This window comes from Salvelinus fontinalis, chromosome 42 (assembly GCF_029448725.1).
Source record: "Salvelinus fontinalis isolate EN_2023a chromosome 42, ASM2944872v1, whole genome shotgun sequence".
Classification (NCBI taxonomy): Eukaryota; Metazoa; Chordata; class Actinopteri; order Salmoniformes; family Salmonidae; genus Salvelinus; species Salvelinus fontinalis.
In genome coordinates, this window is record NC_074706.1 from 10,954,434 (window position 1) to 10,975,885 (window position 21,452).

General features: G+C 45.7%; 1 protein-coding gene across 3 annotated transcripts in view; it reads left to right on the forward strand.

Annotated features, from left to right (window-relative positions):
- LOC129841026 (lipopolysaccharide-responsive and beige-like anchor protein) overlaps window positions 1-21,452 on the forward strand; it is a 329,530-nt gene that overhangs the window by 98,877 nt on the left and 209,201 nt on the right. For 2 of the 3 annotated variants that reach the window (XM_055909138.1, XM_055909137.1), the window contains exons 23-30: window positions 3,076-4,662; window positions 4,902-5,080; window positions 6,720-6,873; window positions 7,706-7,886; window positions 13,859-13,989; window positions 14,914-15,021; window positions 15,484-15,625; window positions 15,874-16,222. In XM_055909138.1, the coding sequence (XP_055765113.1) occupies window positions 3,076-4,662; window positions 4,902-5,080; window positions 6,720-6,873; window positions 7,706-7,886; window positions 13,859-13,989; window positions 14,914-15,021; window positions 15,484-15,625; window positions 15,874-16,222 (2,831 nt within the window). The remainder of the gene's footprint in view (window positions 1-3,075; window positions 4,663-4,901; window positions 5,081-6,719; window positions 6,874-7,705; window positions 7,887-13,858; window positions 13,990-14,913; window positions 15,022-15,483; window positions 15,626-15,873; window positions 16,223-21,452) is intronic. The other variant, XM_055909136.1, reaches the window with a different exon arrangement.

Consider the following 21,452-nt stretch of genomic DNA (forward strand, 5'->3'; position numbering starts at 1 on the left):
AGGGTAAACTGTAGGCCTAGTGTGTATTGTATAGAAGTTCCACACTGCTGAGGCTGAGCGGTGGGAGTTATTGGGGTATCTACGTAGTACCTTCGTTTCCCTCAACAAATGAGACTGTATCTGGTGGCCCACCTGTGGACCCTGTCCCATAGCTTGGGAACCCAACTGTGTGAGCTATAGGAGGACAATGTAACTGTCTGGCTGTCCTTAACCATGTGGTCTTAATGGACTCCCTTCTGGTTCCCAAAGACATCACCAGTCAGTGCTCTGCTCAGATTCCTGCTTCACATGATCAGGGGATACTGATAAACTGATCTAGGAAAGGAGAGCGAGCGAGAGAAAGGGAGGACAGGGGGAAAAGGGGGAGAGGGAGGAAAAAGAGAGCGCGAAACAGTGAAAGGAAGAGTTCCGTCCAGGCAGGACTGCGGCAGGCAGAGACAGACAACATTGATTTGGGAGGAGGGAGGAATTGCATTTAGCTAATTGGATTAGAGCTCGCTGGCTTTCCCCATTTCCCCTTTGTTTTGTGGTCGCCGCCTATCTATTGATCTCAATGGGACTCCCAGGCCCTAACCTGCTATAGGGGGTCTCCCTGGACCAGTGGTGAGCCACACAGCCTCACACCACACAGCCTGCGGTCTGGGGCCCAAACTGATCTCTGAACAGTTGTTAAATGGTCTAAGAGAAGGATGGAGGACTGCAGCCAAACCCTACATTGCATTCAGATATCAGATTGGTCTGCGTTGTGATGTCACTTTGTATTATATTGAGTTGAAATGAGATGTCTGGATTAGAATACAGTTTGTTTACAGGTGGGGTGTTTAGAGGGATATTGAAATTTGATAACCTATTTTTTTTCTTCTTCAGTTTGTCATTTTATTTTTGTTTATAATGCAATTTGTAAGATCGATTTGCAGCGCTGTATGATTTGGCTACAGACAGCGCGTCCAGCTAATAGCTGTCAGGTTAGAATAGCCTGCACTGTTTTCCTACACTACCATAAAAATGTTCCATACCTCTAACCAAGACGTGGACTAGAATTAAATTAGACCAGATTGGCTAAACTGATGCCTTGGCCACCCAGTACTGCTGGTCTCTTATCGTAGCTCTACGCTAACCACCGTTCTAAATACCGTACAGTACTCCCATTCTAATGGTAATTCAATCTTTATAGAAACCCATTTAAGGCCAACATGCATCATTTTAATGTACTGCATCGCGGTGTGATGTTATTCCACTGACTAACCACTCCAGTGTAGTTTCCATATGGTCATACTGCTCTACTTTGAATGCAATGCAGCATGTTTTTAATTGGTCAAAAATGCTAAATGTCAAATGAAGCAGAAACTAATGGCGGGGGGGGAGAAGGCTAAGTCACTAGACTGTGATCGTTAAACCGGAGAGAGAAGGCCGTTACTATCAGTGCGTTTAGATAGGACTCTTTACTTTTCTACTCTGAGAAAACAGATATGGATTAACAATCACAGCCAACCCAGTACCAGAAGATTAATGGCCAGCCTTGTAGCCATCTAATTTAGAACATTAATGACTAACGCCTAATTAATTACAAATAGTTACTCTCTCTGTCTCTCTCTGTCTCTCTCTCTCTAAATGTTCTTAGTTAAATGTTCTTAGCAGCGTAGATGATCTAGTTTGGATGTATTTTCTCCCTCTTTACTCCCCTTTGACTTTCTGTCCTCAGAGCCACAGTGATTAATGCAGGGCCTTAAATTAGGAGAGTGATGATTTGCCGATGGCACACGGACGCTGTTCAACTGGCAAACACACACTTTACAATATCTACTAACTAATCTATGACTGCTAACATGGATGGGTGATGGTCTCTTCCTCAAATGCCACAGCAGATAATTGTTCTCTATAGACTCCCAGATGGTGACGAGATGATACGCTGGACATGTCACTGACCCTCAGTCAATGGGGGTGGCAGGTAGCCTAGTGGTTAAGAGCATTGGGCCAGTAACCCGAAAGGTCACTGGTTCGACTCCGCGAGCCGACTAAGTGAAAAATCTATCAATGTGATGTTGAGCAAGGCACTTAAACCCAAATTGCTCCTGTAAGTCGCTCTGGATAAATGACTAAAGTGTAAAAAAATCTATTATCTATGTAGGTAAAGTCTGGTCTAAAGCTCTGCTAAATGACTAAAGTGTAAAAAAATCTATTATCTATGTAGGTAAAATCTGGTCTAAAGTTCTGCTAAATGACTACAATGTAAAACATCTATCTATGTAGGTAAAATCTGGTCTAAAGTTCTGCTAAATGACTAAAGTGTAAAAAAATCTATTATCTATGTAGGTAAAGTCTGGTCTAAAGCTCTGCTAAATGACTAAAGTGTAAAAAAATCTATTATCTATGTAGGTAAAATCTGGTCTAAAGTTCTGCTAAATGACTACAATGTAAAACATCTATCTATGTAGGTAAAATCTGGTCTAAAGTTCTGCTAAATGACTAAAGTGTAAAAAAATCTATTATCTATGTAGGTAAAGTCTGGTCTAAAGCTCTGCTAAATGACTAAAGTGTAAAAAAATCTATTATCTATGTAGGTAAAATCTGGTCTAAAGTTCTGCTAAATGACTACAATGTAAAACATCTATCTATGTAGGTAAAATCTGGTCTAAAGTTCTGCTAAATGACTACAATGTAAAACATATATGTAGGTAAAATCTGGTCTAAAGTTCTGCTAAATGACTAAAGTGTAAAAAAATCTATTATCTATGTAGGTAAAGTCTGGTCTAAAGTTCTGCTAAATGACTAAAGTGTAAAAAAATCTATTATCTATGTAGGTAAAGTCTGGTCTAAAGTTCTGCTAAATGACTACAATGTAAAACATCTATCTATGTAGGTAAAGTCTGGTCTAAAGTTCTGCTAAATGACTACAATGTAAAACATATATTATCTATGTAGGTAAAGTCTGGTCTAAAGTTCTGCTAAATGACTACAATGTAAAACATCTATTATCTATGTAGGTAAAATCTGGTCTAAAGATTGTTGTAGGCCCCACATGGCGCCTGTCAAACGAAACTAATGCTTTGCTTTGTTTATTGTTTATGTTTGCAGGTGACCTTTGAGCAGCACAAGGAGAACCTGGCCCGTATGTTCCGTCAGTACCAGAGACTGGGCTCCGAGGGCGATGCGGCTGGTATCCGAACCATTTCCGGGGCCAGCCGGGACTCTGAGATTCTGGGCCAGCTCCGGACCAACAGGGATCAGGGGGAGGAGACTGCCCCCTCCACCGTGATCGAGCTCACCATTGACCCAGAGGGGGTCCCCCAGAACCAGGAGTCTCCCAACACTACCCCTCCCTCAGCAACCTCAACAGCATCTGCCTCCACCCCCAGCCCTCCAGAGAGAGAAGGAGATAGAAGTCAGAGGGGTCAAGCACCCATAACGGTGTCCAACATGCTGGCCAGAGCTGAAGAAGAGGATAATGAGGAACTACAGCAGGTCCAGAATCAGATCTCTGAGGATCAGAGAGGAGGTGCTGGTGACAGAGCTGAAGCTACTACATGGGAGACTGAAGCTAAACTTACTGAGGATAAAGTCAGCAGTAAGACCGTTGAGGCCATGGCTGAGACTGAGACCGCCACAGACAAGACTGATGATGCTGTAGCAGCTAGCACAGCTGAAACAGGCGAAGCGACCAAGCCAGAAACTGATGACGCGAAGGTGGCTAAAACGGAAACAAGCGACGATGCTAAAACATCTGATACCGACAAAGTAGTAAGACCTCAAACGGATGGAGAGAAGGGGTCAGAAAAGCACAGCTACAAAGCCGCCAACGTTCTTATGTCTGAAGATTCCCTGAACGAACCCAAGGAACCGGAACTGGCAAAGCAACCGGAGGAACAGGTCTCTGCTGTGATCTCGGCCTGCCAGAAGGGCAGCGTGGCGGAGGGGTCAGCAGTCGGGGCATCTGTCCAGTCAGTCAGTGACCAGGTCCGACCCAGCTCCACCGACGACAGCATGGAGGAATCCTCTTTTGTCTCCGCCGCTGGTGGAGAGGAGGTGAAGACAGAGGAGGTGAAGACAGAGGATGTTGTAGTTGAGGAGGAGAAGATGGAAGAGGTTAAAGCAGAGGAGATCAAGACAGAGGAGGTTAAAACTGAAAAGAAGAAGGAAGAGGAGAGTGTTGCCGAGGTCACAAAGTCAGCAGTGGAAAGTCAAGAGACACCACCTGCTTCTGTACCTGAGGAGAGTCAGACACAACCCCCTAAAATGGAGGAGATTGACCTAGGCCCGTCTGCGCCAGGCACCGTCCCCACCAGCACAGAGCCAGCACAGCAGCCTTTAGAGTCCACAACATCGCCCCCTACAGCCCTGGAGGCCATACTACCACCAACAGCAGTAGGGGCCACTGTCTCTAAATCTGACACCTCACAGGCTGTAGCACCAGCAGAGGCCCCCAGCACCAAGGCGGTCCAGCCAGAAGCCCCACAGGCCTCAGGTGCCACAGAGGCCCCCAGCACCAGGACTGATACCTCTCCGAAGGTAGCCACTGCTACTGCTGTGGAGGCAGGGAAAGACAGTGCAGCAGAGGGCCCTGGCTCTGCCACCAAGACCAAAGAGATCCACATTGCCAGGCTGGATGTGTCCAGTGTGGCCTCAGACACAGAGAGACTGGAGCTAAAGGAGACCTCCACACCTGTATGTCATCACTGCTTTCATCTATTTACTGGTCTTAACATGTATTTAAATGTATATTGTGTCTTTCACGATAAGCGCTTTATAATGTACAGTATGTATGTGGGTATGGCTGAAGCTAATCCTGTTTATATTTATATGGCTAATGCTGAAGCCAAAGCTACTCCTTGGTTTAAGCTAATCCTGTTTATATATGGCTAATGCAAATGCTGCTGCTAACCGTCTTGAGTGCTGTACCACAGGAAGTTCCTCAGGGCGACACGGCTGCAGCCGGTGCCTCAGGAGGCCAGGCCAGCGAGAGCAGCTCCTCCGCTCGCTCCACCATGTTCCGTATTCCAGAGTTCCGTTGGTCTCACATGCACCAGCGCCTGCTCACAGACCTGCTCTTCTCCATCGAGACTGACGTGCAGATGTGGAGGAGGTAAAGGAGGGGAATTGGTTGAAATACATGGAGAGTTGCGTAGCATTTTGATCTGATTTCTAACACTAGAATGGTTGCCGGACAGGTGACTTTCCAACTCACTAACTTACAACATAAAAAAACAGTCTGTCATGCAAACATTGTGTTCTCCAGGTCGTTGCTGTAAATGAGAATGTGCTCTCAGTCAACTTACCTTGTAAAATAAGGGTGGAAAAAAACCTGAATAGCTACAGTGCCTTCAGAAAGTATTCACACCCCTTGACTTTTTCCACATTCTGATGAGTTACAGCCTGAATTTAAAATTGAGATTTTGTGTCACTAGCCTACACACAGTATCCCATAATGTCAAACTGGATTTTTTTTTAAACAAATGAATAAATAATGAAAAGCCGAAACGTCTCGAGTCAGTCAGTGGGTGTTCAACCCCTTTGTTATGGCGAGCCTAAATATGACCGGGAGTAAAAATGTGCTTAGTAAGTCACATAATAAGTTGCGTGGACTCCCTCTGTGTGCAATAATAGTGTTTAACATGATTTTTTGACTACCTGCGCTATGTACTCCAGACATACAATTCTCTGTGAGACCCCTCAGTCAAGCAGTGAATGAGAGTCCATGAGTCCAATGGTGACTTTAAAACCGTTCCAGAGTTGAATGGCTGTGATAGGAGAAAACCGAGGATGGATCAACATTGTAGTAACTCTATAATACTAACCTAAATGACAGAGTGAAAAGAAGGAAGCCTGTACAGAATACAAATATTCCAAAACAGGCATCCTGTTTGCAACAAGGCACTATAGTAATACTGCGAAAAATGTGCTAAAGTAATTCACTTTTTCTCCTGAATACAAATACAGAATTTCAAGCATAGTGGTGGCTGCATCATGTTATGAGCAAGCTTTTAATCGTTAAGGCCTGGGGGGGATTCAGGATCAAAATAAACAGAATGGAGCTAAGCACAGGCAAGGTCCTAGAGGAAAACCTGGTTTAGTCTGCTGTCCACCAGACACTGGGAGATGAATTCACTTTTCAGCAGGACAACAACCTAAAACACAAGGCCAAATATACACTGCAGTTGTTTACCAAGATGACATTGAATGTTCCGGAGTGGCCTAGTTACAGTTTTAACTTAAATCTGCTTGCAAATCTATGGTAAGACCTGAAAATGGTTGTCTAGCAATGATCAACAACCAACTTGACAGAGCTTGAATAATTTTGAAAATAATAATGGGCAAATGTTGTACAATCCAGGTGTGCAAAGCTCTTAGAGACTTACCCAGAAAGACTCACGACTGTAATCGCTGCCAAAGGTGCTTCTACAAAGTGTTGACAAGGGAGTGTGAATACTTATGTAAATGAGATATTTCTGTATTTCATTTTCAATAAGTTAGGAAACATTTCTAAAAACTTTTTTTCCGTTTGTCTATATAGGATATTGTGTCTAGATGGGTGAGGGGGAAAAAATATATTTGATCAATTTTGAATTCAGGCTGTAACCCAACAAAATGTGGAATATTTCAAGGGGCATGAATACTTTCTGAAAGCACTGAAGGCATTGATTGTGTTGTACATTGATTCAATGGTTATAATGTTTAGCTTCTATGTACCTCTGTGTAATTTATGCCCGTCTCCTCTCTCCCAGTCACTCCACTAAGACGGTGATGGACTTTGTGAACAGCAGTGAGAATGTGGTCTTTGTCCACAACACAGTACACCTCATCTCTCAGGTGGTGGACAACCTCATCATGGCCTGTGGAGGCATCCTGCCCCTGCTTTCTGCTGCCACATCCTCCTCGGTGAGAGACACTCTGTCTGTTGTGTCGGTCTGTTGTGTCTGGTGTGTCTGTCTGTCTGGTGTGTCTGTCTGTCTGGTGTGTCTGTCTGTCTGGTGTGTCTGTCTGTCTGGTGTGTCTGTCTGTCTCTGTCTCTGTCTGGTGTGTCTGTCTGTCTCTGTCTGGTGTGTCTGTCTGTCTCTGTCTGGTGTGTCTGTCTGTCTCTGTCTGGTGTGTCTGTCTGGTGTGTCTGTCTGTCTCTGTCTCTGTCTGGTGTGTCTGTCTGTCTGGTGTGTCTGTCTCTGTGTCTGTATGTGTCTGTCTGGTGTGTCTGTCTCTGGTGTATGTGTATGGCCACCCACAGGAGGTTATCCCTGTCCATCCATCCCCGTTGACCTTTCTCCAATCACATTAGACTACAGTTGGCCAGTGCTAACATGGTTAGTGTGTTTTTGTACTGTCTGACCCCAGTGACAGTAGCACTCCAGTATAACATAAATCCTGATGGACCTGTGGGCCTCTGTCTGTCTCCCCTCCATACCACTCCCTTTACCATTTACACTGGAAATAATGTCCAGTATGGACTGATGGCTGTGGCTACAGCAGGGGTCAATTCCATCATAATTAGATTCAAAGACTGGATTGAATTCAATGAGGATTTAATCTGATTGATATCTGAAATGGACAGAGTAGAAATTGAATTGACAAGATGATGTTGCTCAGCAGACGTTGAACCATTTCCTTTCTTACCAAACATGGTCCCTAAGTTGACTAATAGCTACATGTCATAATTGAGTTTGGATTTGACAGTAATGATGCTAGTGATGGTGGTGTTTGTCCCTCTTCTTCTCCTCAGCATGATCTGGAGAACATTGAGCCGTCCCAGGGTCTGTCGGTGGAGGCGTCGGTCACCTTCTTGCAGCGCCTCATCAACCTGGTGGATGTTCTGATCTTCGCCTCCTCCCTCAACTTCACCGAGATCGAGGCTGAGAAGAACATGTCCTCTGGCGGTATCCTCAGACAGAGCCTTCGCCTGGGTACGTATGGAAGAACCTCTCTGCCTCTCTCTTCTCCTCCATCCCATCTGGCCTTCCCATCTCCTCACATCTCCTCTCCCCATTCCCATCTTCTCTTCCTGTTCTGTTCTTTACATGTCTTCCCTGCTAGTTTCCCTCTTTTCCTCATCCCTTCACTTCCTCCTTGTCCCTTCACTTCCTCCTTGTCCATTCACTTCCTCCTTGTCCATTCACTTCCTCCTTGTCCATTCACTTCCTCCTTGTCCCTTCACTTCCTCCTTGTCCCTTCACTTCCTCCTTGTCCCTTCACTTCCTCCTTGTCCCTTTACTTCCTCCTTGTCCCTTTACTTCCTCCTTGTCCCTTTACTTCCTCCTTGTCCCTTTACTTCCTCCTTCTCCCTTCACTTCCTCCTTTTCACACCCTTTTCCTCCTCATTCACCTCTTTTTATCGATCCCCCTCTATATCAGACTGCAGTAGACTCTAATAGCAGCCTGAGCTGCCAAAGCTCTCCACAGTGTATCCTCTCTCTTTCTCGCTCTCTCTCTTGGCTCGTAGCAGCCCTCTCTTATCTTGTTATTATAACCCCTCTGCGCTGCAACACTCTAAAATGGCCGCCTATGATTAGTCGATTCCCCCGTAATGGCCCTGGCTTTAGCCCTAGGCCTGCCTCTCTCTCGCTCTCTTTCTCTTTCTCTGCATCATGTTCCAGTCTATTAAAGTAACCCAGTGACAGCTCTGAGACACGGCTAGACCCCTGCTCTGCTAGCTGAATAAAATATACTTCAAATGCTTTACATTATTCATTTTATTCAGGCACTACATTACACCAACCACCTTATCCAACCTCCAACCCACCCCTCATCCAACTCCTAAGCTCCCTAGTACAGTAAGACTATGTATGGTGATTTAAACCATCTGCTCCATTTGGGTAATGGGCCGTGCTCCGGTATCCATTTTTGCTTTTAAATACTCCTTACAAACTAGCTCGTAAACAAAATGGTCGCCCTGTACGCCACCTTGTTCAGCTGATAGCCAGTCGCGTTTTTTTTCTGTGTTTATCCCAACGGCCATTCTCATTGGTGGGGAGCTCGGTGGAGAGTGATGCTGTCGTAGCACATGCCTGCTTTTAGAGAGCTGCCGTTATGAGATTAATTTTTGATGAGGTATTCTTTCCCTGTTGCTGGTGCAGTAATCTGATTTGGGTAGACTGTAACAAGGTTTCAAGGAGGAACTTGCACACGAACACACACACACTGCCTCTCCTGAAGGCCTTAATGTAAAACTCCATACCATTCCAGATTAAATACTTCCACGTCTAATCTAGACGGTTCAGAGTTGACATTTGTCAGTTGTCAAATACAGAAACGAGGGAGGGGATAAAAGAAGGATAGAAAGCAAAATAGAAAGCGGCGCTTGGAATATAGCACCGCAATATATCATATTAAAAATAAAAAAATGCCCCCTTGCCATGGCAGGAGCCAGAAACCTACCTGAAGTTATCAAACAGTGGATATTTTACCTCATGTTCTGTGAGGTAGTTTGTTACCCAGGCAAGACCCACATGCAGTGAGGCACTATTGACATCCGATATTGAATGAACCCCATGCAGGGTTAGGATACAGTGAGAACTAGTGTTACCTTGGATACAGGGAGAACTAGTGTTACCTTGGATACAGGGAGAACTAGTGTTACCTTGGATACAGGGAGAACTAGTGTTACCTTGGATACAGGGAGAACTAGTGTTACCTTGGATACAGGGAGATCTAGTGTTACCTTGGATACAGGGAGATCTAGTGTTACCTTGGATACAGGGAGATCTAGTGTGACCTTGGATACAGGGAGATCTAGTGTGACCTTGGATACAGGGAGATCTAGTGTTACCTTGGATACAGTGTGAACTAGAGGTCGACCGATTATGATATGATAAACGCCGATACCGATACCGATTATTAGAGGACCAAAAAAAGCCGATACCGATCAATCAGCCGATTCATTATTATTTATTTTTTTAATTACAAAAATAATAAATAAATAATGTATTTGTAATAATGACATTTACAACAATACTGAATGGACACTTATTTTAACTTAATATAATACATCAATAAAATCAATTTAGCCTCATAAATAATGAAACATGTTCAATTTGGTTTAAATAATGCAAAAACAAAGTGTTGGAGAAGAAAGTAAAAGTGCAATATGTGGCATGTAAAAAAGCTAACGTTTAAGTTCCTTGCTCAGAACATGAGAACATATGAAAGCTGGTGGTTCCTTTTAACACGAGTCGTCAAGGAAAGAAGTTTTAGGTTGTAGTTATTATAGGACTATTCCTCTCTCTACCATTTGTATATCATATACCTTTGACTATTGGATGTTCTTATAGGCACTTTAGTATTGCCAGTGTAACAGTATAGCTTCCATCCCTCTCCTCGCCCCTACCTGGGCTCGAACCAGGAACACATCGACAACAGCCACCCTCGAAGCATCGTTACCCATCGCTCCACAAAAGCCGCGGCCCTTGCAGAACAAGGGGAACAACTACTCCAAGTCTCAGAGCGAGTGACGTCACCGATTGAAACGCGCTATTAGCGCGCACCCCGCTAAATAGCCAGCCATTTCACATCGGTTACACCAGCCTAATCTCGGGAGTTGATAGGCTTGAAGTCATAAACAGCTCAATGTTTGAAGCATTACGAAGAGCTGCTGGCAAAACGCATGAAAGTGCTGTTTGAATGAATGCTTACGAGCCTGTTGCTGCCTACCGTCGCTCAGTCAGACTGCTCTATCAAATATCAAATCATAGACTTAATTATAACATAATAACACACAGAAATACGAGCCTTAGGTCATTAATATGGTCGAAAATAAAACGTTTATTCTTTCAGTGAAATACGGAACCGTTCCGTATTTTATCTAACGGGTGGCATCCATAAGTCTAAATATTCCTGTTACATTGCACAACCTTCAATGTTATGTCATAATTACGTAAAATTCTGGCAAATTAGTTCGCAACGAGCCAGGCGGCCCAAACTGTTGCATATACCCTGACTCTGCATGCAATGAATGCAAGATATGTGACACAATTTTACCTGCTTAATGTTGCCTGCTAACCTGGATTTCTTTTAGCTAAATATGCAGGTTTAAAAATATATACTTCTGTGTATTGATTTTAAGAAAGGCATTGATGTTTATGGTTAGGTACAGTCGTGTAACGATTGTGCCTTTTTCGCAAATGCGCTTTTGTTAAATCATCCCCCGTTTGGCGAAGTTGTCTGTCTTTGTTAGGAAGAAATAGTCTTAACACAGTTCGCAACGAGCCAGGTGGCCCAAACTGCTGCATATACCCTGACTCTGTTGCAAGAGAAGTGACACAATAACCCAATATTAAGTAAATATGCAGGTTTAAAAATATATACTTGTGTATTGATTTTAAGAAAGGCATTGATGTTTATGGTTAGGTAGACGTTGGAGCAACGACAGTCCTTTTTCGCGAATGCCACCGCATCGATTATATGCAACGCCGGACACGCTAGATAAACTAGTAATATGTTCATCCATGTGTAATTAACTACTGATTATGATTGATTGATTGTTTTTTATGAGATAAGTTTAATGCTAGCTAGCAACTAACCTTGGCTTCTTACTGCATTCGCGTAACAGGCAGGCTCCTCGTGGAGTGCAATGTAATCAGGTGGTTAGAGTGTTGGACTAGTTAACCGCAAGGTTGCAAGATTGAATCCCCGAGCTGACGAGGTAAAAATCTGTTGTTCAGGGGCAGAACAACAGATTAAGGCAGTTAACCCACCGTTCCTAGGCCGTCATTGAAAATAAGAATGTGTTCTTAACTGACTTGCCTAGTTAAATAATGGTGTAAAAAAAAAAAAAAAACGTCCAAATCGGTGTCCAAAAATACCAATCTACCATAGTTATGAAAACTTGAAATCGGCCCTAATTAATCTGCAATTCCGATTTAATCGGTCGACTTCAAGTGCGAACTAGTGTTGGGGCTAGGGGAGCAGGGAGGAAAGAGGTGAACGCTGTTGTCCAGGTGGACTGGACCTTGTTCCTGGAGAGTTTAATTCTTTCTCTTTCTCAACCGCTACCTCACTTCTCACTTTCTGTCTCTCCCCAATTCTCTCTTCTCTCGGCTTTTCTCTGTCTTCTCCTGTCTTGATTTTTTGGTTGCTCGTGCTCGTTCTCTCACTACTTCACCCCTGGACTTCCTGAAGGGCTGCCCCCAGGTGGTGAAGGTAGGCAACAACACCTCCACTACGCTGATCCTCCACACAGGGACCCCACAAAGGTTCGTGCTCAGCCCCCTCCTGTACTCCCTGTTCACCCATGACTGCGTGGCTACGCACGTCTTCAACTCAGTCATCACGTTTGGGTGACACAACAGTGGTATGCCTGATTACCAGCAACGATGAGTCAACCTACAGGGAGGAGGTGAGGGCCCTGGCAGAGTTGTGCCAGGAAAATAACCTCTCCCTCAACGTCAACAATATGAAGGAGCTTATCATGGACTTCTGCAGACAGCAGAGAGCGCACGCCCCCATCCACATTGACCGGACCGTAGAGGAGAGGGTCAAAGTTCCTCAGCGTACACATCACTGACAATCTGAAATGGTCCATCCACACAGACAGTGTGGTGAAGAAGGCGCAGCAGCGCCTCTGCAAGCTCAGGAGGCTGAAGAAATTCTGCTTGGCCCCTAAGACCCTCACATACTTCTACAGATGCACCATTGAGAGCATCCAGTCAGGCTTTATCACCGCCTGGTACGGCAACTGCACTGTCCACAGCCACAGTGCCTTCCAGCCCAATTCTTCACCAGTGGCAGTGTGCCTTCCTCCAGGACATCTTCAGCACCCAGTGTGAAAGCAAGGACAAGAAGATTATCAAGCACCTCAGTCACGGTCTGTTCACCCCGCTACCATCTAGAAGGCAGTTACAGTACAGGTTCATCAAAGCTGGGACCGAGAGACTGAAAAACAGCTTCTATCTGCAGGCCATCAAACTGTTAAATAGTCACCACTAGCTGACCTCCGCCCAGTACCCTGCCCTGAACTTAGACACGGTTACTAGCTGGCTACCACCCGGTACTCTACCCTGCACCTTAGACACTGTTACTAGCTGGCTACCACCCGGTACTCTACCCTGCACCTTAGACACTGTTACTAGCTGGCTACCACCCGGTACTCTACCCTGCACCTTAGACACTGTTACTAGCTGCCTACCACCCGGTACACTACCCTGCACCTTAGACACTGTTACTAGCTGGCTACCACCCGGTACTCTACCCTGCACCTTAGACACTGTTACTAGCTGGCTACCACCCGGTACTCTACCCTGCACCTTAGACACTGTTACTAGCTGGCTACCACCCGGTACTCTACCCTGCACCTTAGACACTGTTACTAGCTGCCTACCACCCGGTACTCTACCCTGCACCTTAGACACTGTTACTAGCTGGCTACCACCCGGTACTCTACCCTGCACCTTAGACACTGTTACTAGCTGGCTACCACCCGGTACTCTACCCTGCACCTTAGACACTGCTTCCCTATGTACATAGTCAATGAACACTGGTCACTTTGATAATGTTTAATACTGTTTTACACACTTCATATGTATATACTGTATTCTAGTCAAGGCTCATCCTATATAGTTACTGCTGTACACACCTTCTCTATTCATATATTGTCCATCATGTCTATACACTATCATATACATATATATTCCGGACTCAGACATGGCTCCTTCTGATATGCCTTCATTTCTTTCCTTTTGGATTTGTGTGTATTTTGTATTGTTAGGTATTACTGCACTGTTGGAGCTTGAAACATAAGCATTTTGCTGCACCTGCGATAACATCTTCAAAATATGTGTACGCAGCCTATTTTCTTTGACTTGTACATCCACCGCAAATCTCTCATTCTCTCTTTCTCTCTCTCTCCAATATCTCTCTCTCATTCTCTCATATCTCTCTGCAGTGTGTGCCATGGCTGTGAGGAACTGTCTGGAATGTCAGCAGCAGTCTCACTTCAAGCCCAGCCAGGACAACGCCCGCGGCCAGCAAGCCGTGCACAGCCTCATGGGAGCCGCCAAGTCCATGCCCGCGCAGGCAAGTAGTATCATCCCTCCTCACTGAGCCACAGACTCTCTCTTCAACCCGCCCACTTCTCCCTCCCTCTCCTCCCTCCCTCTCCTCTTTCTCTCATTTCGGGAATCTTGACTTTCTAGTAAAACATTTACATTTTTTTTTTTTGTACATTTCCCAATCTCCCTAGCAGACATGGAGAAACACCATAATTGATGACATTTCTCCTCCTGTATATTAGTTGAATAGGATCACTGCACTTAGTGAATTGTAAGCATCCCTCTAAGTCATCCTTTGTCTTGTGTTGCGTCCAAATAATTCCCCTGCAAGAACCCATCCCTTTGTGGTACTCCCTATGTAATAGCAGAGAGTTATTATTGCATTAGCTGATATCTTATTGCATTACTTTGCCTGCTGTTATGTTACACTAGACAAGGCTCTTTGTCATTGTTGGCCTTTTGATTTGATATGGTGACTTCCAGTAAAAAAAACAAAAAAAAACAGTTTTTCTTCCTGAAACCAGTGTGTAAAATCTCATTCATTATGCAGTGAGTGGCTCTATGGTAAACCCATTATGTTAAGGGTCTGAGTCTCAAGGGGATACACAACATCCTGCTGAATGGGGCAAATACTGTACTGTATGTGGACTGGCCAACTATACACTTCCCATGGGTTGATTTTTAACACTCGGGCTACTGATGGTGGAATGGGCCGTTGTGGTTGACCTCTGCTAACACATACACATTCCATGACAATCAGTTATCCTTTGTGATGTCTTTGACTTAGAGAAGTCTAGGTTTGGACAGTGGGTAGAGTATAAAAACTGATGATGGTGTGTTCAGCAATAGGTGCTTACATTATTATGTGTGTGTCTGTGCGTGTCTTGTCTGTCTGTGTGCTTGCCTGCGTGTCTGTGTGTGCGTGTGTACGTGTGTTATACCCCTGCAGAGCCCTGTTGCTGTTGTGACAGGAGGGATGTCTCCCATCAGAGACATGGACTGTCTCCTTCAGGAAATGGACATCAACCGCCTCAGAGCCGTGGTCTTCAGAGATATCGTGAGTTTACAAAGCTTTGATAAAGACTGAGGTTGAAACGAGTCAACTTTTCAAATAAATAACAGTAGCTATGCATTGCAAAAACATGTTATTGCTGTCTTTTTGGAAGATCCCATTTAAAAAAAAAAAAAATTATACTATGAAGATGTAGGATCTTAATTTGAGCCAGTTTGCTACAGAGGAAACTGTTCCTGCAGCAACAGGAAATGTGTATTAGTATGACATTTTTGTAGGTGTTTATAAAATCAAGTCTGAAATTTCAAAGTGGAAATTACACATTTCAGAAGCCTTATTAAAACCTCAAATACACTACAAGTTAAAAAAAATCATGCATTGCAGGAAAGTTCTTCTGAAACAGGGTGATCAAATTAAGATCTTACATCTGTACGTGTTCAAACATATTACAGACTGGTGGTGTACTGTTTTATAGCTGTGTTGCATGTTGTGTGTGTTTTTGTAAAGGAGGACAGTAAGCAGGCTCAGTTCTTGGCCCTGGCCGTGGTTTACTTCATCTCTGTTCTCATGGTGTCCAAGTACCGAGACATCCTGGAGCCCCAAAACGACAAGAAACTCCCCCAGCGCAGCCAGTCTGCCAGGAGCGCAGGTACACACCCCACCCAAATGGCTATGCAGGAGCAACATCTAGCAAGTGTCCATCCCTCAAGATGTCAATCTCTGTTTTATACATTAGTTAAAAATGGAATTTCAAAATGTCTTAATGTACTGGTGTGTTGATAGTCTTTACAATCTCTTAGATGTGCTGTAGTAGATTCTCATTCATTTTTGAAGCACGTAGAAGGTTCAGGTTTTTCTCAATGTTTATAAACCTCCTTTAATGATTCGTCCCATCAGACAGTAATGCCGTCTCTGGCGGTCCCGACCTGGAGAGCAGTGTGTCCCTCCGTCGCCGAGACTCTGGCATCGGGGAAGACCATAGCTCCGTGGCCCCCAGCGAGGCAGACTCCAATGCCCAGGGGCCCGACGCCGTGTCTGAGGCCCTGTCCACCCTTTCCTCAGAGGTCAGGGGTCACAGAGAGAACCCCACAGCGGACGCCAGGGGCGGGAAGAACGTGAAGGACATCCTGCGCAGCCTGGTCTCGGCGCCTGCTGATGACATCATGGGTGACCCCAGCCTTCTGCCGCCGGCCTTCCTGGGAGCTGCTATGGGAAACAACCCCAACCAGTTCAGATCCTTTGACAGGTGCGTGGGCCACAGAGTTTTAGAATCAGGGGTCAGTCTCTCAAAGGCTGCTAACTTTTTAAATACCCCTTGACCTAGTTCGCAGCCTCACAGCTCTTAACCCCTCCCCTCCCTACCTTGAAACGGTCCAACATGAACATGTTCTAAGTGAAGGCGAGGAAGCATCACATCAGAAACCCACTACCATCACAGACCCCCTTTTAAACTCTTGTACCCCCCCGACCCCATCGCTGTAGCTCCCTGGTTTGCCTGTCGACGTGGCTTCTCAATACAAACAAACAGGGCTACAAAGTACCTGTCTTCAGGAAAACACATCAAAACAATCCAGGCATCTGCCAGAGGCAGAGAGGAAGAGAGAGAGTAAGAGGGGAAAGAGAGAGGGAGAGTGATCTAAAAGACGACTCTATGGCAGCCAGCAGGAAGCTGTTTCTTTTCACCTTGTCACTGATATTTAATAGCTTCTCTTTTTCGTCTCTCTCTCTCCCGGTCTTTCTTTCTCTCTGTCTGCACCGTGGCTGTCTGTCTCTCTGGTACTATAATAAGGGAAAAAGAAGCTGGCTAGATGGATCCCCTATGGAGTGAGGGGGCGAGCGGTCAGAGACTTAGTGGGAGCGCAAGGCGGTGCTGTGTGTGGGTGGCTGTACTGTACCTATACAGACATCTCTAAGTGAGAGAGAGAGCTGACGGACGGACTGAGGACGAGGTCTGGTTTGTATTTGGGGGAAATGTCCCTGTGGCACACCAGACACAAAGGAAGCGGGGAGAGAGAAAAAGGGAGAGAGAAAAAGGGAGAGAGAAAAAGGGAGAGAGGGAGAGAGAAAGAGGGAGAGAGAAAGAGGGAGAGAGAAAGAGGGAGAGAGAAAGAGGGAGAGAGAAAGAGGGAGAGAGAAAGAGGGAGAGAGAAAGAGGGAGAGAGAAAGAGGGAGAGAGAAAGAGGGAGAGAGAAAGAGCGAGAGAGAAAGAGCGAGAGAGAAAGAGCGAGAGAGAAAGAGCGAGAGAGAAAGAGCGAGAGAGAAAGAGCGAGAGAGAAAGAGCGAGAGAGAAAGAGGGAAAAGAGAACAAGACCCCCCCCCTCCCTCCACAGGAAGAGAGACACCTAGTCAAGCTTCTCATGCCAAGGAAGAAAGAAAGCGTTTCTCCATCACCCCTCTCCCCCCTCCACCCCCCACACTCCTCCTCTTCCAATCGGTGGGAATTCCGAGGCATCCCTGTGATCCTCAGCCTCTTTATCTGTGGAATGCTTTGTCAGGACTCTGGGCACTCCTCATATCTGGTGGGATTAGAGCGGCTCCCGGGGCCGTTAGCGTTGGAGAGGAGGAGAGCTGGAGAGCATAGAGTAACAGCTCTACCTCGCCACGGGGAGCCCCAGTCAGAGCCCCAGCTGGCCCCAGCCCAGGCAGCTCCCGGCCCCTCTAACCCAGAGATGAAGGCCTGCGTGTTAAGTTAATGTTTTAAGTATCCCTATATTTCTGTTATTACGGGGCTATCACTCAGTCAAGGTGCGCATGCGCAAGGAGTCAGGTCGTCGATGGACCTAGTCTTGAGTGTAATGGCTACGTTGTAGTGTGTTCATGTATTATAGTAAACTTTGTTAAACTGGAAGCTTGTCGTTGTGTCATTTCGAGTTAACACCGGGGGCTGGGGTTTCCAGGTCAGCACACCCTTCCTCTTCTACCTTTATCTCCCACCAGGATCCGCCTACCCTCACAGACCCTGAAACCTCTGGCTCGGAGATGCCTGGTTATCTTGATGGTTCCTGCTCTCTACTGCGTGGCTGTGCTCTGTGTTGAGGTCTGGGCTCTGCTCTCCCCTGCTCCTCTCTCTCTCAGGTCTACTCTAATCTCTACCGTCTATGTTGAGGTCTGGGCTCTGCTCTCCCCTGCTCCTCTCTCTCTCAGGTCTACTCTAATCTCTATCGTCTGTGTTGAGGTCTGGGCTCTGCTCTCCCCTGCTCCTCTCTCTCTCAGGTCTACTCTAATCTCTACCGTCTGTGTTGAGGTCTGGGTTCTGCTCTCCCCTGCTCCTCTCTCTATCAGGTCTACTCTAATCTCTACCGTCTGTGTTGAGGTCTGGGCTCTGCTCTCCCCTGCTCCTCTCTCTCTCAGGTCTACTCTAATCTCTACCGTCTGTGTTGAGGTCTGGGCTCTGCTCTCCCCTGCTCCTCTCTCTCTCAGGTCTACTCTAATCTCTACCGTCTGTGTTGAGGTCTGGGCTCTGCTCTCCCCTGCTCCTCTCTCTCTCAGGTCTACTCTAATCTCTACCGTCTGTGTTGAGGTCTGGGCTCTGCTCTCCTCTGCTCCTCTCTCTCTCAGGTCTACTCTAATCTCTACCGTCTGTGTTGAGGTCTGGGCTCTGCTCTCCCCTGCTCCTCTCTCTCTCAGGTCTACTACCATCTGTGTGAGAGTGCAGACTTTTAGCTTTTCATTTTCACTCCGATGGTAGGGATATTCCATCAGAGCATACCCAAACTGCGTAAGAATGTAGGTGTATTTGAAATGGTTAAAATAGTTCCCAGAAAGTATTTATTTTAGATTTGAGTCATCTTTTTAAGACAACAAATTAATATGATTCTGACAAAAATAAAAGAGACTTCTCTATGATATAAATTAATCTGATCACTCAAATGGTTCCGGAATGGAGCTGGGACGAGAAGCCATTTTTTGTTGTTGACACCACCGATCACTTATCGCAGGCATTTTGCTGATATTGTTCATGATGATAAGTAGCCTTTTCTAGAGAAATGTGAAGTTTGAAATGAAATACGTTTGCCAATATGAGTGATTTGTTAATGTGACAATTAATGGTTACAACCATCAAACTAGTAGTAGTAGTTTAAATGATTTTTAAACTGTGGTTTACATGAATATTATAATCCTATCGTTTTAGTTATCGCTATCACATCAATTAGGGCAATTTATCTCAATATAGATTCTTGTCCCTATCGCCCAGCTCTGCTCAGGTACCTCTTGCTCAAACACACAGCAGTAGTTCATCATAAAGTCCTGCATGTCTCAGTGACAGCGGTGCAGACAGACACCCTGTGTAGACAGACAGACTGACGCTGACACCTACGCCAAAACATGGGAACCAACCGGCGTTCCTCCATCCAAATAACTGGTCCCGGGGATTTAAATTTACGAGCGTGGAAAAAGCAGGATCTCCCAGATAAAAATGGCCGAGGTCAGAGGTGAAGTATCCCTCTGATTTATTTACTAGGCAGAGAGATGGAGGCCCTGTCGGCTAGGTTCTGCCATACATACATACGTCTCGGGGATATGCCCCTGTTATGACAGAAAGTCCACAAATATTTGCTGATGCTAACCAGAGCCCTGGTAAACATTTTTTTTTTCTACGGGAGGCAGAATAGCAGTGTGATTTACATGGCGTGTTACAGCAGCAAATGTGGGTGTTAGTTTGACGTTTGTGTTTGTAAGGCATTTTGAAGCTGTACGTTGGACTTGCCACAGTCCTTTTGTAAAGGAAAGATCGGCCATGTTGAAAATGTGATGTTTTGTGGTAAGGAATTGCAAGTGAATTTATTGAGTGCAAATATCATAGCTAGTTGCTCATTGGCACTGAACATACTGTGATCAACAAACAGCATACTGCCATGACAGAGATACTTGTCGGACCAGATAGATGACAGTGGGCCTCCTTGAATCGGAACCTGTCACACTGGGAGAGACATGGAGGGTGCTCCATCTCTCCCTTCTTTCTCACCACCTCTCTCCACCTCTGCTGTCCTCAGGCCAAACACTACTGTCATTAATCACTGATGTCATCAAGGCCAGGTCCAACCGGACGTTGTGACAAAGTCACGGGTAGACCGTTGGAGGTTGGGAAGGGGTTGTTGTTGTTGTGGGGGTATAAAGAACATAGGAGGCATGATTCACATGTTCACATGCACAGGGCCGCATGCAGTGAGGGAGAGGGAGGAAGATCAAAGCCAGACTGCATGGGACACAGACAGACAGACAGCCGCTGGGGCCCCACCCCCATCCCCTTGCATGAATAAGCCTTAAGGATAAACAGGAGAATGGAGGGTAGGGGGGCCGCCTCTCTGGAGGGGGCAACAGTATGAGACATGCAGTTAGCATTCATCTGGAAATTGACTTCAATGTGTCCTGTTAAGCTTGTCTGTGGTGGGAATCTGATGCTAACCTCAACGTCCACATGGGAATTAAAAATATAGTTCATCCCACTTAACAATTCCCATGTGGAATCTGACTAATGACCTGTTGTTCTTTTGCAGTGTGAACCATGTTTGAAAAGACGATACGTGAGCATGTGTAGCTAGTATTGCGTGATGTGTTGGATGATTAAATAATTCACATACTCTGTACTATAGCCATCAGAAATGGCAGTGCCAGATATGTCTACTCTAAGTCATACCAGAAGGGAAAGGCCTATCCAGTTAACTTGGCTGGTCAGATAATGACTAGATTGGAGGGTAGTCACTAGTATCAGGGGTGGTGCTGACGTGAAGCACCCAGGGAGAGGGGTGTCGACAGCGGCGGGAGAGAGACAGGAGAGACCGTGGTCTGGTTCTCTGCACTGGTTATGAGAAAGAGAAGCCAGGCGCCAGGCTATGTCCAGTCCTTGGGGAGGTGTGTGTGTGTGTGTGTGTGTGTGTGCGCGTGTGTGTGTGTGTGTGTGTGTGTGTGTGTGTGTGTGTGTGTGTGTGTGTGTGGCGGTACAGGGTTGGGGTTGGGTGTTAGGTTCTCCATCTGTTCCCCAGCAACTCAGGCCTTTAAATGATTCAGTTAGGTTATTAGCTACACTTATCGTTGAGCCCCACGCCCCTGTCGATTAATCAGCCATCAGAGCAGGTGCCTGGCTGTTTCTGTTAAACCCACGACCAGGAGAGGAGCTGGGAGAAGCAAAGCTCTGGGCTCTCTGAGTTTCGGGTTGGCAGGGCCTGAATAATTTAGAGGTTTTAACCAATAACCCGGCTCGCCGCCTTGTAAACACAAGCAATTTCATTAATCTGTGCTATTCCTAAGAGTTGAATCGAGGAATGTGCTTACAGGCTGAGAGTGTGAGTGAGAAAGTGAGCGCCTGTGTATAAAGTTACCGCTTAGCAAGCTAGGGTCCTGGAGAGTCATCCCATTTGATTGTTCGATCTACAAATAGGTTAAGCGTAAAGCAGAATAGGATAGTTGTTACCAACCACTGCGAAGAGACATCGGTGGGTTTTTAACTGTAAGCCGAGGCTAATTAGCTAGCGTAT